This window comes from Euleptes europaea, chromosome 5 (genome assembly GCF_029931775.1).
Source record: "Euleptes europaea isolate rEulEur1 chromosome 5, rEulEur1.hap1, whole genome shotgun sequence".
Taxonomy (NCBI): Eukaryota; Metazoa; Chordata; class Lepidosauria; order Squamata; family Sphaerodactylidae; genus Euleptes; species Euleptes europaea.
The window spans coordinates 9,531,216-9,550,498 of NC_079316.1; the positions used below are offsets into that span (position 1 = coordinate 9,531,216).

The 19,283-nt window shown below is 47.9% G+C and overlaps 1 protein-coding gene across 1 annotated transcript in view; it reads right to left on the reverse strand.

The window, feature by feature from the left end:
- Window positions 1-19,283, reverse strand: part of LOC130477893 (cytochrome P450 2J2-like) — a 59,360-nt gene that overhangs the window by 24,372 nt on the left and 15,705 nt on the right. The window contains exons 2-3 of the mRNA XM_056849974.1: window positions 18,781-18,943; window positions 17,367-17,516 (exon numbers count right to left, since the gene is read on the reverse strand). Coding sequence (XP_056705952.1) covers window positions 17,367-17,516; window positions 18,781-18,943 — 313 coding nt within the window. The remainder of the gene's footprint in view (window positions 1-17,366; window positions 17,517-18,780; window positions 18,944-19,283) is intronic.

Sequence of the window (19,283 nt, forward strand, 5' to 3'; positions counted from 1 at the left end):
TGGTTCAACTCCACCGCCCCCAACTGTAATCGGTCAAACACTTCTTGGTCTATTAAAGTTCTGGAGCAACCAGAGTCCAATATGCCCACTACTGCAACTGGATCCCCCCCCCGGGAATTCTTTAACACCACGGGTATCAGGAGAGTCTCTCCCTGGTCACTCACCCAGGTCAGAACCGGCTCGGTTTCTTGTGAAGTAGCCTCCTGTGCCGGTTCATTCACAGGAAGCTTCCTTCATTTTTTGGCAGCGAGACATCTCTGGAACAGCAGCGATGCTTGCACGGAACAGGCTCCAGATCTACGCTTAAAGCTGCTGTTCCACGCTGGGTGGGTGTTCCCTCCGTTCTTTTCAGGTCCGGAACTTGGTATCTGGTCTGAGCCTTCTCGCCTGTCGCCTGTCTGGGCGATCCGCTGGTGCACTTGGCCGTGAAGTGTCCCATTCTTCCGCAACGCAGACAGGACCCCTCTCTGAAGGGGCGTGCTCTTTTCTCTGGGAACCTGCCTCAATTCCCCTCGCCTCGGTATGCCTCCGTCGCAGCGTTCCCCTTGGTCAGGCCTCTGGGGGGGATTCCTTCCTCTGGCGATCCTTGGCGAAATGTAGGGTAAGCTTGCGGTGTTCTACTTGCCCCGCCAGCCGGATCCAGCCCTCCACAGTGTCAGGGTCTCCCAGAGTCAGGCAGCCATCCAACACCTCCCAGCGCAGTCCCTTGCGAAAGTGTTGGACCTTAGTGGCTTCACTCCACTCTCGCACTTTGCATGCCAGGGACTGGAATTCCTGGGCATACTCTATCACTGACCGGGACCCCTGCCTCAATTTGCACATGGCAATCTTGGCCCTCTCTGCCCGGTGAGGGTCTTCAAACCGGCGGTGCAGGGCTTCCAGGAAATCATTGAGGGAATGCAAAAGTCCAGGGTTAACTTCTGTTGCTGCCACTGCCCACTCTACCGCCTCCTTCTCCAGAAGCCCGATGGCATACCGCACCAGGGCTTCTTCAGAAGGAAAAGTCTCACCCTGGTCATTCATGAAGCCAGAGAGTTGCAATAAGAAGTGGGGTAACAGGGCGCAGGTCCCATCAAAGGAGATGTTCAGGTCCCGGGCGACTGTGCATGGAGAATGAACAGGGGGGTGGGGTGGCCGCAGCGCCGATGGACGATCGGAGTCCTCACACCGTTCCTGCTAGTGCTGTCATCTCCCTCTGCAGGGCTCCCAGCTGGGCCTGAAGGTCCCGATTCTCCCAGGTCAGGTCGTGGTTCCACTCTTGTAGAAGATGGTGTTCCTCCTCCCGGGGGCAAGGGGTCGAGGTGGCTGGCATCTGGTCACGAAGCAGTGCCTCCCTCCCGGAGTACCGGTCTTACAGCGGGCCTCGGTACAGGTGATCGAAGCTTGGGGTCATTGTCGATCGGTGGACGTTCTGTCCGGTGCAGAGTTCGTTTCACGGTGTCCCCTCGGCAAATTCTGCGGGGCATCCTGCCGGGGCTGCTTCCTCCCGGAGTGGACCGGCTCCTTCCGGGGCTGCTTCTTCCTGGAGTAGTGCCTCTCTCTGCCGTTCTGACTGGCAGATGCGCTCGTACCGCCGGATCAGTTCCGCGGATCGGGACGACATAGAAAACATCTTTTCAAGAACAAACTAGTAGAACATAAAAAAAGTGATTCCAGCCTAATGTCAGGCTTCAGCAAATGCACGGCATTTCAGGCAATAGAACTCAAATCCAGGCAGAGCAGCGATTCAAGGATTTATTCCGAAAGTCAGTGATTTCAGTAAAGAGACAAGCAAGGCTGGAATACATGAATGGGGGAGAGAGGATACATATATAGGGCTGATACAATAGGGTTACAGGAACAAAGAGACAATGTAGTCATTTCCTGCCAGTAACGACTTAAGTAAAACTAAAACAGGAACAATTATGAGCAATCAGTGGAGGAGATGGCTGAGCTCTTGGCTTTGTGCGCGGGACCCGATATCAGACTGGAGATTTACATGGATGGGTCCCAATACAATTGTAAATCCCTGGCCGGAGATCGTGTGCAAAACGGGGGGGGGGGGTGAGCTCTTGACCCATAGAACCAGAAATCACAACAGAGACAATCAGATTCCAAGCAGATGGCTTTTACTGGTCAAATAGGCAATACAGTGCATTGAGGATAAGATGACAGCTATGAGTTGCCTTGCTCGTTAGTTGGAAATATAAGGCATAGAAACGGCGGGAGATTACAAAGCATAAACAGAGCATTATTTCCCAGGAGTGGCGTTCCAGGCTTTGGTATGTGGAGCCGTCCTTGAAGTCTGGACGGTTCAGCAAAGGAACGAAAGGAAACATCTAAACCGAGATAACAGCCTGACATCCTGCTCCCCTTAAGGCCCCCTCCCATCCGGCAAGGGGGCTGGTCTGTCTGGGTAGGTATTGTGAAAGGCGTTGACGAGTTTGGGGGCGGAGACATCCCGTGCGCGAACCCATTCGTCATAGGCAGGGGGGAAGTGCTTCCAGCGGATCAGGTATTGCAAGGCCCCATGGTGTATGCGGGAATCCAGGATTTTGGAGACTTCGAAATGTTCTTCCCCCCCCACACCATTATGGGCTGTTCAGGAGGCGGCTCTGGGTGCCATTGCGGGGAAGCAACATGGGGCTTTAGAAGGCTGATATGGAAAACGGGGTGCACACGCCTCAGGGTTTTGGGGAGAGACAGTTCCACCGTGACAGGATTTATGATGCGAATGATGGGAAATGGGCCGATGTACTTAGCATTGAGCTTATGGCACGGACGGGTGGAACGCAGGTTCTTGGTGGAAAGGTATACCAGGTTACCCACTTGCAGGTCCCCACCGGGGGAACGATGCTTGTCAGCCTGCGTCTTGTATTTGCGCTTGGCTCGGTCAAGGTTGCTAACCAGCCAGGGCCATGTGGTACGGAGGGTGTGTGCCCAAGAGGCAATGTTGGCATCCCCTCCCCCTCCAAACCTTCTATTGGGGTGATAGGACCGAAGTCCTGTCCATACACCGCATAACACGGGCTGAAGCCTGTGGACTGATGTACAGCATTATTGTAAGCATATTCCGCAAAAGGCAACAGTTCTACCCAGTCATCTTGGTGGTAATTGACATAACAGCGCAAATAACATTCAAGTACAGCATTAACACGTTCGGTTTGACCATCCGTTTGGGGATGGTATGCACTAAACCCCTGCTCCACCCCCACCAATTTGAGAAAAGCTTTCCAAAACTTAGCAACGAAACTACTTCCGCGGTCGCAGATTATCTTGCGTGGAAACGAATGTAGTCTAAAGACATGTGACACGAAGAGGCGGGCCAACTTCTGAGCGGAGGGGATCCCCGCACATGGAACCAAATGTATTTGCTTAGAAAATAAGTCAGTGATAACCCATAATACAGTTTCCCCCCCGCTGAGAGGGAGATCCGTCATAAAATCCATAGCAATCACTTCCCAGGGTTTGCTGGGTATTTCAAGTGGTTGCAGTAGTCCTGGGGGCTTGCCTTGAGATCGTTTGACTGTGGCGCAAACAGGACAGCTGCGAATAAAAGAGTCAATGTCAGAACGCATTCCCCCCCCACCAAAATTGTCTGCGCAACAGGTGAAGGGTCTTTAGGAATCCAAAGTGTCCAGCTGTCTTTACTCCATGAGCCAAGTGTAAGACGTCTTTTCGGAGCGCTTTGGGCACATACAATTTCGAGTCTTTGTACCAAGAGCCTCCTTGTTCGATTACACCAGGAGGCAGGATTTGATTAGAGCGTTCCATAAGGCATTGTTCCCGAAGGGAATTTAAGAAAGATTCGGAGACGGGGACCCCCCCCCCTTGTTTACAGCGGCAGTAGGAGCAGTTATGGGGGTTGACGAGGGGGAAGCGCTTACATGCGGTGGTGCGCAGACTGCAGGCGGTTGGGCGGCCGGTTGGGTTGGAGGAGCTGGAGCGCCGGTCATCGTGGGTTTCCGTTGCGGGGGCAGCTGGGCAGTCGGTAGGACTGGAGGAGTTTGCATGCCAGCTACTGTGTGCTTTCGCTGGGGCAGCGTCTGGGATCGAGTTTGTACAGCCAGTACGGGTAGGGCTTCTCTTTGCTCGGGCGTAAATAAAGAGTTTGTTGGCCGATCGAGTTTCGCCGGGTATTGAGGCAACCGGGAGAGAGCATCTGCGAGGACGTTTTGTTTTCCTGGGACATGCTTCAGGACAAAACGAAACTGAGCAAAGAATTCCGCCCAACGCTGTTGTTTCGCGGATAACTTGTGGGTTCCTGTGAGGGCGGCTAGATTCTTGTAATCGGTCCAAACTTCGAAGGGGACTTTAGACCCTTCCAGGAATTGTCGCCATAGAGTAAGTGCATGGTGAACAGCTGAGGCTTCTTTCTCCCAAATAGGCCAGTTCAATTGGGAGTGCGCAAATTTCTTTGAGAAGTAAGCGCAGGGATGAAGGAGACCATCTGGTCCTCTTTGGAGTAGGGCCCCTCCCATAGCTACGTCGGAGGCATCGACTTGTACAATGAACATTCGATTTGGGTCTGGGTGCCGTAGCACAGGTTCTGATGTGAAAAGGCGTTTGAGGGCTACAAAGGCGGTCTGGCATTGATCAGTCCACAGTATCTTAGTGGAGGGTAAAGTAGCAGAGCTTTCTTTACCCTTGGTTTTCAGAAGGTCGGTGATGGGCAGTGCTATTTGGGCGAAATTAGGGATAAATCCGCGGTAGAAATTAGCAAAGCCCAGAAACTATTGTACTTGCTTGCGGTTGGAGGGAGGAGTCCAATCGAGGACGGATTGGACCTTGGCCGGGTCCATGCTAAGGCCATGGTGGGAGATTATATATCCCAAGAAAGTTATTTTGCTCTGGTGAAATTTGCATTTAGCCAGCTTTGCAAAGAGTTGGTGATTGCGTAGGCGGTGTAGTACTTCTCGGACCAAAGTGACGTGTTCGTCCATGGTTTTTGAATAAATAAGAATGTCATCCAAATAAACTACCACCCCGCGGTACAGTAAATAATGGAGGATTTCGTTGATGAGTTGCATGAAGACCCCCGGGGCCCCTTTTAACCCGAAGGGCATCACAAGGAATTCAAACATTCCAAAACAGCTAGAGAAGGCAATGAGGTGTTCGTCCCCCTCGCGGATACGGACGCGGTAGTAGGCTTCTACTAGGTCCAATTTGGAGAAAATACGTCCCTCTTGCAGTTGTCCCAAAATATCTGAAATTAGCGGTATAGGATAGGCGTTGGCTTGAGTAACTGCATTGAGTTTTCGGAAGTCAATGCAGAGGCGTAGGTCGCCCTCCTTTTTTCGGACGAAAAACGCGGGGGCTGAGTTGTGAGCATTCGATGGGCGAATGAACCCTCTGGCAAGGTTTTTGTCCAAAAAGTCCCGTAGTACAGTGCGCTCGGAAGTGCTCACTGGGTAAATTTTACTCTTGGTTAATGTGCAGTCCTTCACCACTTCAATTGCACAGTCAGTAGCCCGGTGGGGGGGGGGTAAGGCATCACATTCTTTAATGTTAAAGACATCCGCAAAGTCCTGGTATATATCAGGGAGGGATGGCGGTGATGGGACTTCGGAGATTAATGCCAAAGCGGGTGGAGACAGCACCGCAACTTGCTGTCGGTGCTGGTCGCATTTGGGGTTGGCAAAGGAGATCGTGTTCGTCTCCCAGTCTATACTGGGACAATGACCTTTAATCCAGTTAATTCCCAGGACCACTTCAAATCTGATAGGGGCTATGGTAAAGTCTATTTGCTCCCAGTGGGAGCCAATTCCCATCGCCACCCCTATAGTGCGATGATCAACTGGGCCCCCTTTGAATTGGCTCCCATCCATTTGGGCAAATTGGACGGGGGCTGGTAAAGCCTCGGACTTGACTTTGAGTGCTGCAAATGTGGCCTCATTGATGAGAGTGCGACCGCAACCGGAGTCAATAAGTGCCTTGACAGGCAGTTGGGGACCCCCTTTATAGTGTTACAACACTGCGTCCACATACACCGTATTTTCTACTTCTTTCACCTTCGTCGGTTTCGTAGGTTTTGCAGGAGAAACTGCGGGGGTCTGCGGGGACGTTCCATTCACCGCAGACTGTGACCGGTTATTAGACAGGTCAAGAGGCGAGTCCAGGTTTAGCACTGGGGTATCCTGGAGATGATCCCCGTCCGAAGATGGAGAATTGTCCCCCACTGGGGCACTTGTAATCCGAGACCCGGAGGGGTCTGTAGAAACAGGAAGATCGGGAGAGTCTCTGAACTGAAGTGCAGAGGGTATGAACCGACTTGGCATTGTACTGTGGGCGGTCGCGGCACCTCCGCGTTGAGACCTTCCCCGGTTTTGTGAGAGGTCAGGAAGCGAGTCCAGGGTTAACGCTGGGGTATCCCAGGGAAGATCCCTGTCCGAAGACGAAGAATTGTCCCCCACTGGGGCACTTGTAATCCAGGACCCGGAGGGGTCTGCAGAAGTAGGGAGTGCAGAGGGTGTGGGCCGTCCCGGTGCTGTACTGCGGGTGGCCGCGGTGCCTCTGCGTTGAGGTCGTCCCCGAGCTCGGGGCAATGCATTCGGTCGAGGGAGTTCCAGGCATTGAGGACATGCTGAAACAAAGTGGTTCATCGCGCCGCAAACGAGGCAAGCTCCCCTTTGGAATCGGGATTCGCGATCTTGAGGGGGCCGTGCTGGTCTCTGCGGGCAGGAAACGGAGGCTTCGGGGGGAGGCTTTTGGCCTCCCCTCACCTTGGGTCGCTGACAAGGTAGTATCTCTGCCGAGCCGGCAAAAGAGATCTTCAGTTTGGGTGGTCTCCATGGAACTGGAGGTAGTACGGGTGCTGGTGTAGATCCAAGCAACGGGGCCCCTGGACTTCCTGGCGGTGGCAGGACGGGAGCTCTAGGGTCTCCTGGCGCCACAGGCACTGCTAGAGTTACTGGCAACATGGGCGCTCCACCCAGAGGTGCCGCAGGTTGCTGCGGTTGAGCCTGATCAGGAGACCCTCGTTGTGGAGCTGGGGCCGAGCCATCCGGGTCGGCTTGTATCTGCTGCAAGCAGTCGTTGTCGTGAAGCAAAACGTGCATTTGACCCTGCAAGTGGGCCACCCGGTCTATGTGTTCCCGATTGTGCTGTCGGAGCAAAAACATATCCTTGCCCGCATCACCTAAGCGACGGGGCTGGCTGATTCGGAGGTTTGCAGTCCAGAGAGTTTCCTCATAGTGCAAGTCCTCTTTGGTCCCCTTACGATCCGCTAAAACTTGATCCGCTTCAAGTTTGGTGGTCAGGGTCGTGGTCACTAGTGGCAGAGCTTCCTGCTCCCATGCCGAAATAGATCCGGCTTGATCCGGAAGATCCAGTTGCGGCTGGACCTGAACCGCTAAGGTCGCTGCACTGACACCAAAGACGGGGGTTGACAGCTTAGCAATCCCGGCCATTGAAGCGGTGGTCGAGGTCATTCCGTGGAAGAGCTCAACCATCCGTTTTGCCAGTGCTTTTAACCCGGCTCCGCACAACTGGGCCAGTTGAGCATCCTCCACTAGACAATCTGACACTAGGAGGTCGTGGCGGGCGCTGGCCTCCATGCTGCGCCCGTACAAGTCCAGTCAGGCGGCTACGTTCCACTTCTGCCTGATGAACGTTGTCTAGGGCGTCCTCAAAGGAAGGTATCAAGGAGGAGACCCTTCCAGGGCTCCGGCTCCGGGGAACAGATCCACCGGGACCGGGGCGAACCACACCGGGCTCACTCGGAGAGCTCTGTCGTAGCTCCCATCCGAGTGGTAGGCGAGCCACACGGGGCTCCAGTCACGGTAAACTCACTCAGAGAGCTTTGTCTTAGCTCCCATCCGAGTGGCAGGCGAACCCTCCTGGGCTCCAGCCTGACTGATGAAAAGGGTGATAGCTGTCATAATGTGAGCTCTTGACCCATAGAACCAGAAATCACCACAGAGACAATCAGATTCCAAGCAGATGGCTTTTACTGGTCAAATAGGCAATAGAGTGCATTGAGGATAAGATGACAGCTATGAGTTGTCTTGCTCGTTAGTTGGAAATATAAGGCATAGAAACGGCGGGAGATTACAAAGCATAAACAGAGCATTATTTCCCAGGAGTGGCGTTCCCAGGCTTTGGTATGTGGAGCCGTCCTTGAAGTCTGGACGGTTCAGCAAAGGAACGAAAGGAAACATCTAAACCGAGATAACAGCCTGACATCGGGGAGGAGTGCACGGAGAACTCCATCTTGTTTGCAGGGAAACCATCTTGTTTGGGAACGGGGCTGTCAGAAGCCCTATCTGACAATGATTTTCCTTCATTCAATCATAAGAATAAGTTCTAGCAGTTATACTTAATGGACCTGGCTAAATTTGATTTTTAACACAACGCTTTATTTATGTAAGGTTTAACTAAGTATCCGCCCCAAAAACCTCCTGCTGGTGGCAAAGAGGGATCTGGTAACCCTGGTAATGAAAGAGAGTGAGGCAGCAGAAGGGGAACAGGGACAGAGCCTTTAAGCAGCATTGTAGATGTGGAGGGCTGGACTCCCAGTTCTCTAGCCAGTAACATTATAATGGTTGGGTGGTGGCAGCATAAATGCCAAATCAGTAGGGTTACAGGGGAGTAAGGGAGTGGAGGCTGCCACCAGAAAGGCAGCAGTGGAGTTTTGAACTACCTATGGACAAAAACAGGATCTTGGGTGACTGGATCTCCACAGTATCAGTATCTCCACAGGTAACATTTAGGCATCATGTGGTGCTTCAAGGAAGAATTACCTTATCTACAATGAAATGACCCCTTCTGGATGCACACCTTAACGTGGTGAGGGGGTTTGTGTGTGTCAGGGAAGCTGAGAGCAATACCGCAAGGGGTCTAGACTCTATCAAGAGACTAAACTCCTAGCAGAGTCACTCAAGACAGAATGGTCACAGCTGAGACACCAGACAAAGATGCATCCACCCCCTTAAGGGATCAATGGCCACATCTGCAGAAGAGAACAGGCAGTTCCAATGGGGATGGGGGCAGAGGAATCCCTGAAGGTTAGCTACTGGGCAGCAGCAGTAGTGGAAGGTGACACTGGCAGAGGATCTTTCGTAGACAACGGCAGTGCCACTACGGCTAACCCTGGTTAGTACTGTGTCGGGCTATGACATAATCATGGTATTTCTGTGAACATGTGCAGAATTAATTCCATATAGAGCTTAAACACATCATACACATACAGAGGTTTGTGTAATGTATAATGAAAATCTGTGTCATGCTGACAGGCTAGCTCTGTGTCAGGCTGAGAGACTACTCTCAAGTTAGCTCTATCAAAGCTAACTACTAAAGTTACTCTGGCTTTGTCCTTGAAGGGGCAGAGCTGAGCACCTTCCCTTGAAGGGGCAGCGTAAAGTCACCTTTCTGACTCAGCTGCCAGATGTCAGAATCTCAAAGGCCTTTTCAAGGTCTCAATAGCTGAAACTGTGCTATTGAGGCATTACAGTTCTCTTAAGATAAGAGTAATATGCTTTCTTGCCTTCTGAAGGCTATACAGCTGACGAAATGTAAACAATGACACTTTGCAAGTGACCATGTCAGCTATAATTGTGTTTTATGAGTTATATAGTTAAACGTTGTGCTACAGATTTCTAAGTAGTCTCATTTAATGCGTATTGTCCTAACGAAGAGGATGGTATAGAAATTAAATATGTAACGTGATCATGTACCTCAGAAATGAGGGTTTATACTTTAAGCACAGAGGAGTGAAAGGGAAGGCTGTCCATATCTGGACAATAAGATATCAGAGGACAGGAGCAGATGCCACTAAGCTCCTGGTATCTGATAAGAGAGAATAAAGGTACCCTTTTGAAGGATAAGGAAGAGGGGATAAAGGAACACTCTTAATGGGTCTAGAAACAGCATAAATACAGCTGCAGAACAGCTAGCACTTTTAGAGTGTTATGACTGACAGACTGCAGCTGTCTGGAATGACACTTCTCCATCTCAAAAGGCTTGAGATGTAAAACATTGAAACTCTGTATATTGTCGAAGGCTTTCACGGTCAGAGTTCATTGGTTCTTGTAGGTTATCCGGGTTGTGTAACCGTGGTCTTGGAATTTTCTTTCCTGACGTTTCGCCAGCAACTGTGGCAGGCATCTTCAGAGTAGTAACACTGAAGGACAGTGTCTCTCAGTGTCAAGGGTGTAGGAAGAGTAATATATAGTCAGAAAGGGTTGGGTTTGAGCTGAGTATTGTCCTGCAAAAGTATTGTCCTGTAAGTATCAAGATAATGTGCTAATGAGGGTATGGTATGTTAATATGGAACCATTGTATCCTGAAGTGATCTGTTAATGTGTGTAATCCAAAGCTAATCTGTATGGCTATTGTTGAATGTTGTCTTTGTCTGGAGGTTTTTCAGGTTTTACTCAGCTCAAACCCAACCCTTTCTGACTATATATTACTCTTCCTACACCCTTGACACTGAGAGACACTGTCCTTCAGTGTTACTACTCTGAAGATGCCTGCCACAGTTGCTGGCGAAACGTCAGGAAAGAAAATTCCAAGACCACGGTTACACAACCCGGATAACCTACAAGAACCATTGAAACTCTGTCCTTGCGTGGACAGTAGTTCTCAGATATCTTGAAGTATCAAGATCTGGATATTTCAACATATCTTACTTACAGTCTTCTTGTGAGACTGCTCTATTGCTAGAAGAGGATAGAGACCCTTAGAATTCCTATTCTTTGAATAGGAATCTAAGTTCAGTGATCTTTCCATGTATTGGAACACTGAGAGTCCATCAGATTTATGGATTCTTACAAACTAAGCCTATTTGGCTTACCAATGCTAAGAAGCATCCTGAATACAGGGCTAATAGCTAGACCTCTGAGATTGTGTCAGAACGTCCTCTACTTAACAGAGGGACTTCTGAACCTCATCAGAGCAAGAGACCAGAGAAGGGAAAGGAGACTCTCTGTACTCTGTGAGATATGCACAATGCACATACACAGATCGGCACAGTCAAAGAGACTGTAAACAGCTTTAAGCTAACACATAGTATTTATATATTCAGCATTGCTGTCTAAAACTAGAAAGAGCATGCATAGCATGTACATAGAAAATGCCTGATCTTAATGATGATCAGTTAAGAATATTAATAGAAGTCTTTAAAGGATTTAAGACTTAGCAAATACAGATGCTCTGGGATAACTTCATATGTTCTCATAGAGCTTAGACTCTTAAAGGACTCCAGATGACACAGATGACACAGCAAGGTATAGTGTGTCTTCTGTACAAAAATGTTATGATGTTTTGAATGGTTTAAGTTAGGATGCTTCTAACCAAAACTTTCTCCAAAGAATTAACCATATTTTGACAGGATTTCTGTAACCTTATATTCTGAATGGTGCATTACACTAAGGATACTTTATGAGTATATTCTGACTAAAATACTCCTTTATGGAGGCATAGAGAATGTGAATGATTACTTGCTACATAAACATGTTTAAGACTAATGATGTCTATCCTTATATGATATTTTAAGGCTTTGCAACCAAAAGCATATATTATATAATGTAAATAAATGTGTTTTTTTATATACTTCTACTCTTGTCCATTATTATAAATTTATTGGAGTGTTCAAGAGATGTCCTAGGAGCAATAACAAGTTTCTAGGAACCATTGATTCCGGTCTAGTGGTGTCTCGCTGAATAAGATAACATATCCCTTCTCAGGAAGGGGTCCTTTCTAAGAGTGTAGGCACTTAACGGCCCGAACCGCGACAGTACTGCACAGAAGAAGGTACTGGTAAACCGCTTCTGACCAACCTTTTCCTTGAAAACCCTATGATGAGACAATCCAAAATGAAAAAAGATATAGTGCTGGAAGATGGCACTCAAAAGGTTAAGTGCTGGAAGAAGGCACTCAATCTGCTACTGGGGTAGAGCAGAGGACAAGTATGAGTAGCGCTGTTCTTAATGATGCGATTGGACTAAAGCCGAAAGGGCGCTCAGTGGTTGACATGAATAGATGCAAAAGGAAACGAAGCTGTTTGACGCATATAATAGGAACATGGAATGTGAGAAGTCTGAATCAGGGTAAGCTTGAAATTGTTAAACAAGAAATGGAACGTATGGACATTTCAGTCCTGGGAGTAAGTGAATTAAAGTGGACTGGATTAGGACATTTTCGATCAGAAAATTACAAAGTGTTTTATTCAGGGAATGACAAAAAGAGAAGAAACGGAGTTGTTTTAATAGTGAGGTAAGATGTAGCAAAGGCAGTCAGGAGCTATAATGCAAAGTTTGACCAAATAATATCAATCAGACTTCAGGGAAAGCCTATCAACATAAGCATAATTCAAGTTTATGCCCCAACTACAGATGCTGATGAGGAAGAAATTGAAAGTTTTTATGCCAGTGTTCAGGAAGAAATTGATCACATACCTAAACAAGATATGCTGATAATCATAGGTGATTGGAACGCAAAAGGAGGAAACAAAGCAGAATCAAATGTTGTTGGCAGATTTGAGCTAGGAGCACGGAATGAAGCAGGAGAACATCTCGTAGAATTCTGTGAAGACAACAATCTGTTCATTGCAAACACATGTTTCAGGCAACCAAATAGACGATTGTATACATGGACATCACCAGACGGCCAGTATAGAAATCAAATAGATTATATAATTGGAAGCAGAAGATGGAGAAGCTCTATTCTCTCAGCCAAAACAAGACCAGGAGCCAACTGCGGTACAGATCATGAATTGTTAATATCGAAAATCAAGATAAAGCTTAAGAAAAATACCAAAACATTCATAGCACCAAAATACAATCTAAGCAATATTCCGGAAGAGTTTAAAGACCATGTAAGGAACAGATTTGCATTACTGAGTTCAAGTGAATGTAAATCTGAAGAACTATGGGTGGAAACTAGAGATATTATCAAGGAAGAATGTGCAAAGACTATTTCTGTAGCCAAAAGAAAAGAAAAACCTCGATGGATGTCTGAGGAAACTCTTAAAATTGCCAGAGATAGACGAGAAGCAAAAGTAGAAGGTGACAGAAATAGAATCAAAAGTCTAAGTGCAACGTTCCAGCAACTCGCACGTCGAGACAAAGAGACTTATTATAATAACCAGTGTAAAGAAATAGAAGAGAACAACAAAAAAGGAAGAACAAGAGATCTGTTCCACAAGATCCAAGAAATCAAATGGAAATTTAAAGCACGGTTAGGCATGCTGAAAGATCAGCATGGAAATACATTAACTGAATAGGACAAAATAAAGAAAAGGTGGGAACAATACACTGAAGAACTATACAGAAGAGGTGCAAGGATAAAAGATTCTTTCCAAGAAGAATCTTTTGAAGAAGAACCTACAGTTTTAGAAAGTGAAGTGAAAGCTGCATTGAGAGCAATCGGGAGAAACAAATCACCAGGAGCAGATGGGATATCAATAGAGCTATTCCAAGCCACAGAAATGGAGTCCATCAAAATCTTGACAAGAATATGCCAACAGATATGGAAAACAAAACAATGGCCCACAGACTGGAAACGATCCATTTACATTCCAATTCCCAAAAAAGGAGACATAAACGATTGCAGCAACTATCGGATCATTGCATTAATTTCTCATGCAAGTAAAGTGATGCTCAAAATCTTACAGCAAAGGCTGTTGCCATATATGGAATGATAAATGCCTGATGTTCAAGCTGGTTTCAGAAAAGGAAGAGGCACTAGAGATCATATTGCAAATATACGCTGGTTACTGGACCATACGAGAGAATTTCAGAAGAAAACCAGCTTGTGTTTCATAGATTATAGCAAAGCTTTTGACTGTGTGGATCATGACTGGTTTTAAAGGAAATGGGTGTGCCACTACATCTGATCATTTTGATGCGCAACCTGTACTCTGGACAAGAGGCCACAGTTAAAACAGAATATGGAGAAACTGAATGGTTTCCAATTGGCAAAAGTGTCAGACAAGGATGTATTTTATCTCCCTATCGCTTCAATCTATATGCAGAACATATAATTAGGAAAGCTGGATTAGATTTAGATGAAGGTGGAGTGAAAATTGGAGGGAGGAACATTAATAATTTGAGATATGCTGATGACACTACATTATTGGCAGAAAATAGTGAAGATTTGAAACGACTACTGCTGAAAGTTAAAAGAGAAAGTGCCAAAGCAGGACTACAGCTGAACATCAAGAAAACAAAAGTAATGACTACAGAAGAATTACCCAACTTTAAGGTTGACAATGAGGAAATTGAAATTGTCCAAGACTTTCTATTCCTTTGCTGCACCATCAACCAAGAGGGAGACTGCAGCCAAGAAATCAGAAGGAGATTGAGACTGGGAAGGGCAGCCATGAAGGAGCTAGAAAAGATTTTGAAGTGTAAGGATGTGTCACTGGCCACCAAGACTAGATTAATTCATGCCATCATATTCCCTATTACTATGTATGGGTGTGAAAGCTGGACAGTGAAGAAAGCCGATAGGAAGAAAATAGATTCCTTTGAAATGTGGTGTTGGAGGAGAGTGTTACAGATTCCGTGGACTGCCAAAAAAACAAATCAGTGGGTTATAGATCAAATCAAGCCTGAACTGACCCTAGAAGCTAAAATGACTAAACTGCAGCTATCGTATTTTGGTCACGCCATGAGACGACAAGAGTCACTGGAAAAGACAGTCATGCTAGGAAACGTTGAGGGCAGCAGGAAAAGAGGAAGACCCAACAAGAGATGGATTGACTCAATAAAGGAAGCCACAGCTTTCAGTTTGCAAGATCTGAGCAAGGCTGTCAAAGATAGGACATTTTGGAGGACTTTCATTCATAGGGTCGCCATGAGTCGGAAGCGACTTGATGGCACTTAACACACACACACAAGGAAATGATGAGATCCTTTCCTCCCTTTCTAGGTGCTGGGCAGTAGGTTCAGGACAGATGAGTACAAAATTAACATGTGGAATGCACTGACATGTATGATGAACACAAATCTGGATGGTGTTAAAATGGCATTAAATTCACTCAGGAAGGATAAACAGGAAGGATGACAAAATGGAATATTTCTTTTTAGAAATATTCTTTCACAATGTTAATAAATCACTTTAATTATGTCTTGCAGTGTTTTGTCCTTCAGGTGGCTTCAATCTAATTCCAGTAACTAGACCTATGTACTACATCTACCAGGTGAATAATTGTGTGAAACTCATGCTGCAGGTGGTCTACCTTGCAGGGCTGACTTTCTGGACTTTAATCCCAGGTGGGTTGGAAGCTTGCCCCTGGCTAGTGAAAGGGGCTAGTGTGTCAGGCCTGCTTTCCCTTTGATCACAGTAGCCTGCCAGACGGAGAATGTTTTGCTTTCTACCAGAGACTCCTCAAGGTCGCTTCGGCTAACTGTCGAATTCCTGCTCCAGCGCTATCACCCGTGGGAAAGACTCCTCGTTAGGAGGGGGGTTACCATGACCCATTATGCTGCATTCCCTTATAGGCCCTGTATTCGCTCCCATGCCCCATTCGTGCCTATGTACCTGTGAGCTCTGCTTACCTGTTTGTTTTCCAATAAACTAGCTCTATTTTGGACTCCTTTGTCTGTAGATGCTGTTTGTGGAACTACCACGGGACAAGTGCTTACATTTAGGCACGAATCATCTCTTCTTTTTGCCTGCCTGGCTGGAGCCCAAGGGGGTTCACTGGGGTCTCAGATGGGAGCAGGAAATGAGCTCTCCGAGTGAAATACCTGCGGCTAGAGCCCCGGAGGGTGCGCCCAGGTCCCGGGGGGGGGAGTAGGGACAGCTCTCCCCGGGTACAGGGTTTCTGGCCAAAACCCTGGAGGGTCCAGGACCTTGGTACCCTCCATTGGAACCGTTGGACGTGCACCCCGACGACCCTGCTTTGCTGAATGACATCCTTGCTGAGGCACTGCGGACGGATGCGGAGGTCAACCGCCTGATTGTACTCATTCGAGCTCAGTGGCGGCGCCTGGCTGACACGACACCCTGGACGGACCCTGACACAGATCAGAGTGCCCAGCACGACCTCTGGATACTGGACAGTTTGGTGGAGGAAGTCCGACTGCCGCAGGAGGATTTAGCTGCCTTAACCCGTTTGTTAGCCGGGTTAACTATATGTGAGGAGCAGCAGGAACTGGTAGCGGCCCCGATCTGCCCCGCTCCACTCAGGTCCATGGCGGGAACACCAGCGGAGGGGGTCCCGAGCCCCACAGCTCTTGACCCTAATGTGTGCCTGAAGGAAGCACGGGATATGGCAACCTGGACGGCCTTGCTGTTTGCGGACCTAACTTCGACTACAGCCATGGTGGCTGAACTCACAAAGCGCCTAGCCCCTGAATTTGGTGCAGACGCTGCTGCTCTAGCAGTATGGGTTCAACCGTTGTTGGACCCACAGGATTCCTCTGAATTCCTCCGGCTTTTGGAGCAAGAAGCTCTCCCGATCGTCACCACGGCGATCGCCGCCAAGCTTGAGGCCGACCAAGTGCTTGCTGACCGAAAATGAGGCAAGGAACAGTTACGAGCAGCGGAGGAGGGGCAGCGAGAGTGCAGGCCGAGCGAGAGGAGGAACAATGTTTGGCAGCCATCCGAGCCCGCACGGGCACAGGACTTAGGTTTATCCCCCCATTTTCCCCGCCTTTCGGCCCGACTCGCAATAAGCAACGTGCACATAGGCTTGCGAGTCGCTTGAACGAACCGGACTACTCGGATGAGGAGGACCTGTATGGTGAGGAGCCTGACTGGGCTACTGATCTTCGGGTTAGTCAGTCTAGACGCACGGGGGGAGCTGGAGACGAAATGCATCTGTTGTGAGACCAAAACTGGGAACATAAACGACAAATTGCACCGTTTGCAGGACCAAATGGAGCAATTACTCCGTGAAAATGAGAGTTTACGACTAGGGCAACCTACCCCAGTCCAACCGGTGCCAGTTCAGCCAACGCTGCCGGCTCTGCCACTGAGCGCACCAACTCTCCCCCCTCCGAGGCCACCGGCCCAACCGCCTCCGAGACTTCCGCTCAGCCGGTTCCTGGCACACCAGTTCTGCCAGCCCCCAGAGCACCTGTTTTGCCGGCTACCAAGACTGAGGTGTGAGGATTCAGGGTTTTGTAATTTTGTGTTTTACTGACCCACCAAAAGAGAATGCCTTGGACTAGGAGTTCTTGACAGGTATCAGTGATTTTGAATTAGTGTGCATGATGCTTGGGGAAAAGTCCTTTCTGGAATTTCCAAAGAACAGATATTTGAGGTGGTTGTAACAAAATAACAGACCTGAGATAGGCTGTAACCAACAAGTCAAAGCTTCCTGAAAATGCAGTGCTTGATAAATTAACTTGTTGAATGGGTCATGAAAACTTTGTAGGTGATACCAAGACTAGTCCAAACTGGGGCATGTGTCAACATAAACTTCCAGTAACACATACCCTTGGCACGTGCAAGAGCCTCAACAAGATGATCAGCCTCCACTTGAATTTTCTGCTCCATGCTTCTCTTCCCCATTCCCATCTTCCACATGGCCACTAACCCAAACTTCCTCTGTTGCTTCCAGGTGTGGCCGCTTGAGAATATAATACCTGAAGCCACAAACAATTACAAAAAAAACCATATTATAATTTATTTATATTCCCAGCTTAGAAAATGTCACATCTAATGCCTCTGTGTATGTATGTTAAAACTCCCCGTTCTCTAAGAGATGCAATGCTGGTACAGAATCAGCGTCCAACAACATCCTTCCCCTGGCACTGGGGTTCAGAGGTTTACTGCCACTGAACAGGGAGGTTCCCTTCAGTCACCATGGCTAGTAGCCACTGAAAGACCTCTCCTCCATGAATCTGTCTAATCCTCTTTTAAAGCTGGCTATGCCTGTGGCTATCACTCCATCTTTTTGGAAGACAATGAGATGGTAGGAGTTTTCGCCTCTTTCATATGTTGCATTAGCACATGAAGGGGAGCAGTTAAGACTGTGGAATGAAGGAAAATGTATTTGTGCACCAGCCCTGAAGCTTTGAGTGCTGGAGGTTCATGGAGGAGAGAGGGGTATTCATGGCTACTAGTAAAAATGGATACTAGGCCCCTTCCATAGGTACGCATTGTGACTAGTATCCATTTTTACTAGTAGCCATGAATACCCCTCTCCTCCATGCAACATATGAAAGAGGCGAAAACTCCTACCATCTCATTGTCTTCCAAAAAGATGGAGTGATGGCTACCTGAAATCGACTTCCGTCGGGATCGAACTCAGGTCGTAAGCAGAGCTTTTGACTACAGTACTGCAGCTTACCACATACATATATAAACCTCCAGGTACTAGCTGGAGATCTCCTGCTATTACAACTCATCTCCAGCCTATAGAGATCAGTTCACCTGGAGAAAATGGCTGCTTTGGCAATTGGACTCCATGGCATTGAAGTCCCACCCCTCCTCAACCCCCGCCTTCCTCAGGATCCGCCCCCAAAACCTCCCACCAGTGGTGAAGAGGGACCTGGCAACCCAATCTATATATGCTGAGAAGTCTGTCATCTGCCTGGCAGGACACCCACTTCCAGATTGCATCTAGTAGTTAGTCTTGTTGGGTGTCGACACAACTGCTCTGGTAAACCAAGTAAACATTATAATCTCTGCCCATCCCTAGAACTGTTGCCAGTTGGGGATTTGGAGATCCCTGGACTGTTTCTATTTCTATTCCTAGAACTCCCTGGATGGAGAAATCACTAGATGGCTGAAACATTCAGAGACGTTGCATGTTTTGTCATTCACTGAGATTTTGATGTGCTTATGTCTCCTTTATGACTTCTCTTGAGACAAAAATGGCATCTTTCACTCTTCACAAAAATGTACCTTTTCCTTGTGATATAGCCTCCAGGAAGGGGAGTGCAGGTCGTCCGGAAACCTGTGCCGAATTGTTTATCAGAAATTCTTTCACTGCTGGAAATCCATGAACTACTATTGCAGCTTGAGATCCTATTGCCAAAGAGTAAATGTTCCCATATTGTGCGGCCAGCTGCCATTTGGGATCAACGGGAAGAGAAGAAATATTACATTCAGCCCACGTGATTTCAAATTCAGATGTTAATTTCAGCCTTCCTAATCCCTTCACTTCCTGCCCACATGCCGCTGTCCTCTCAGCCTGTCTTGGAAACTCTGTTTGAGTGGAAAGGTGGCACAGAGAGGTTTTTAATAAATAAATAAATAACACCCCTTGCCATTTCTGTCCTAATGTCTTGCTTCTCATCTTTCCTTCTTTTACCAGGAATATAGTTTCAGAGGGTAGCCATGTTGGTCTGCAATATAACAACTAGATTTGAGTCAACTAGCACCTTAGAGGAGGAGGAAGAGAAAGA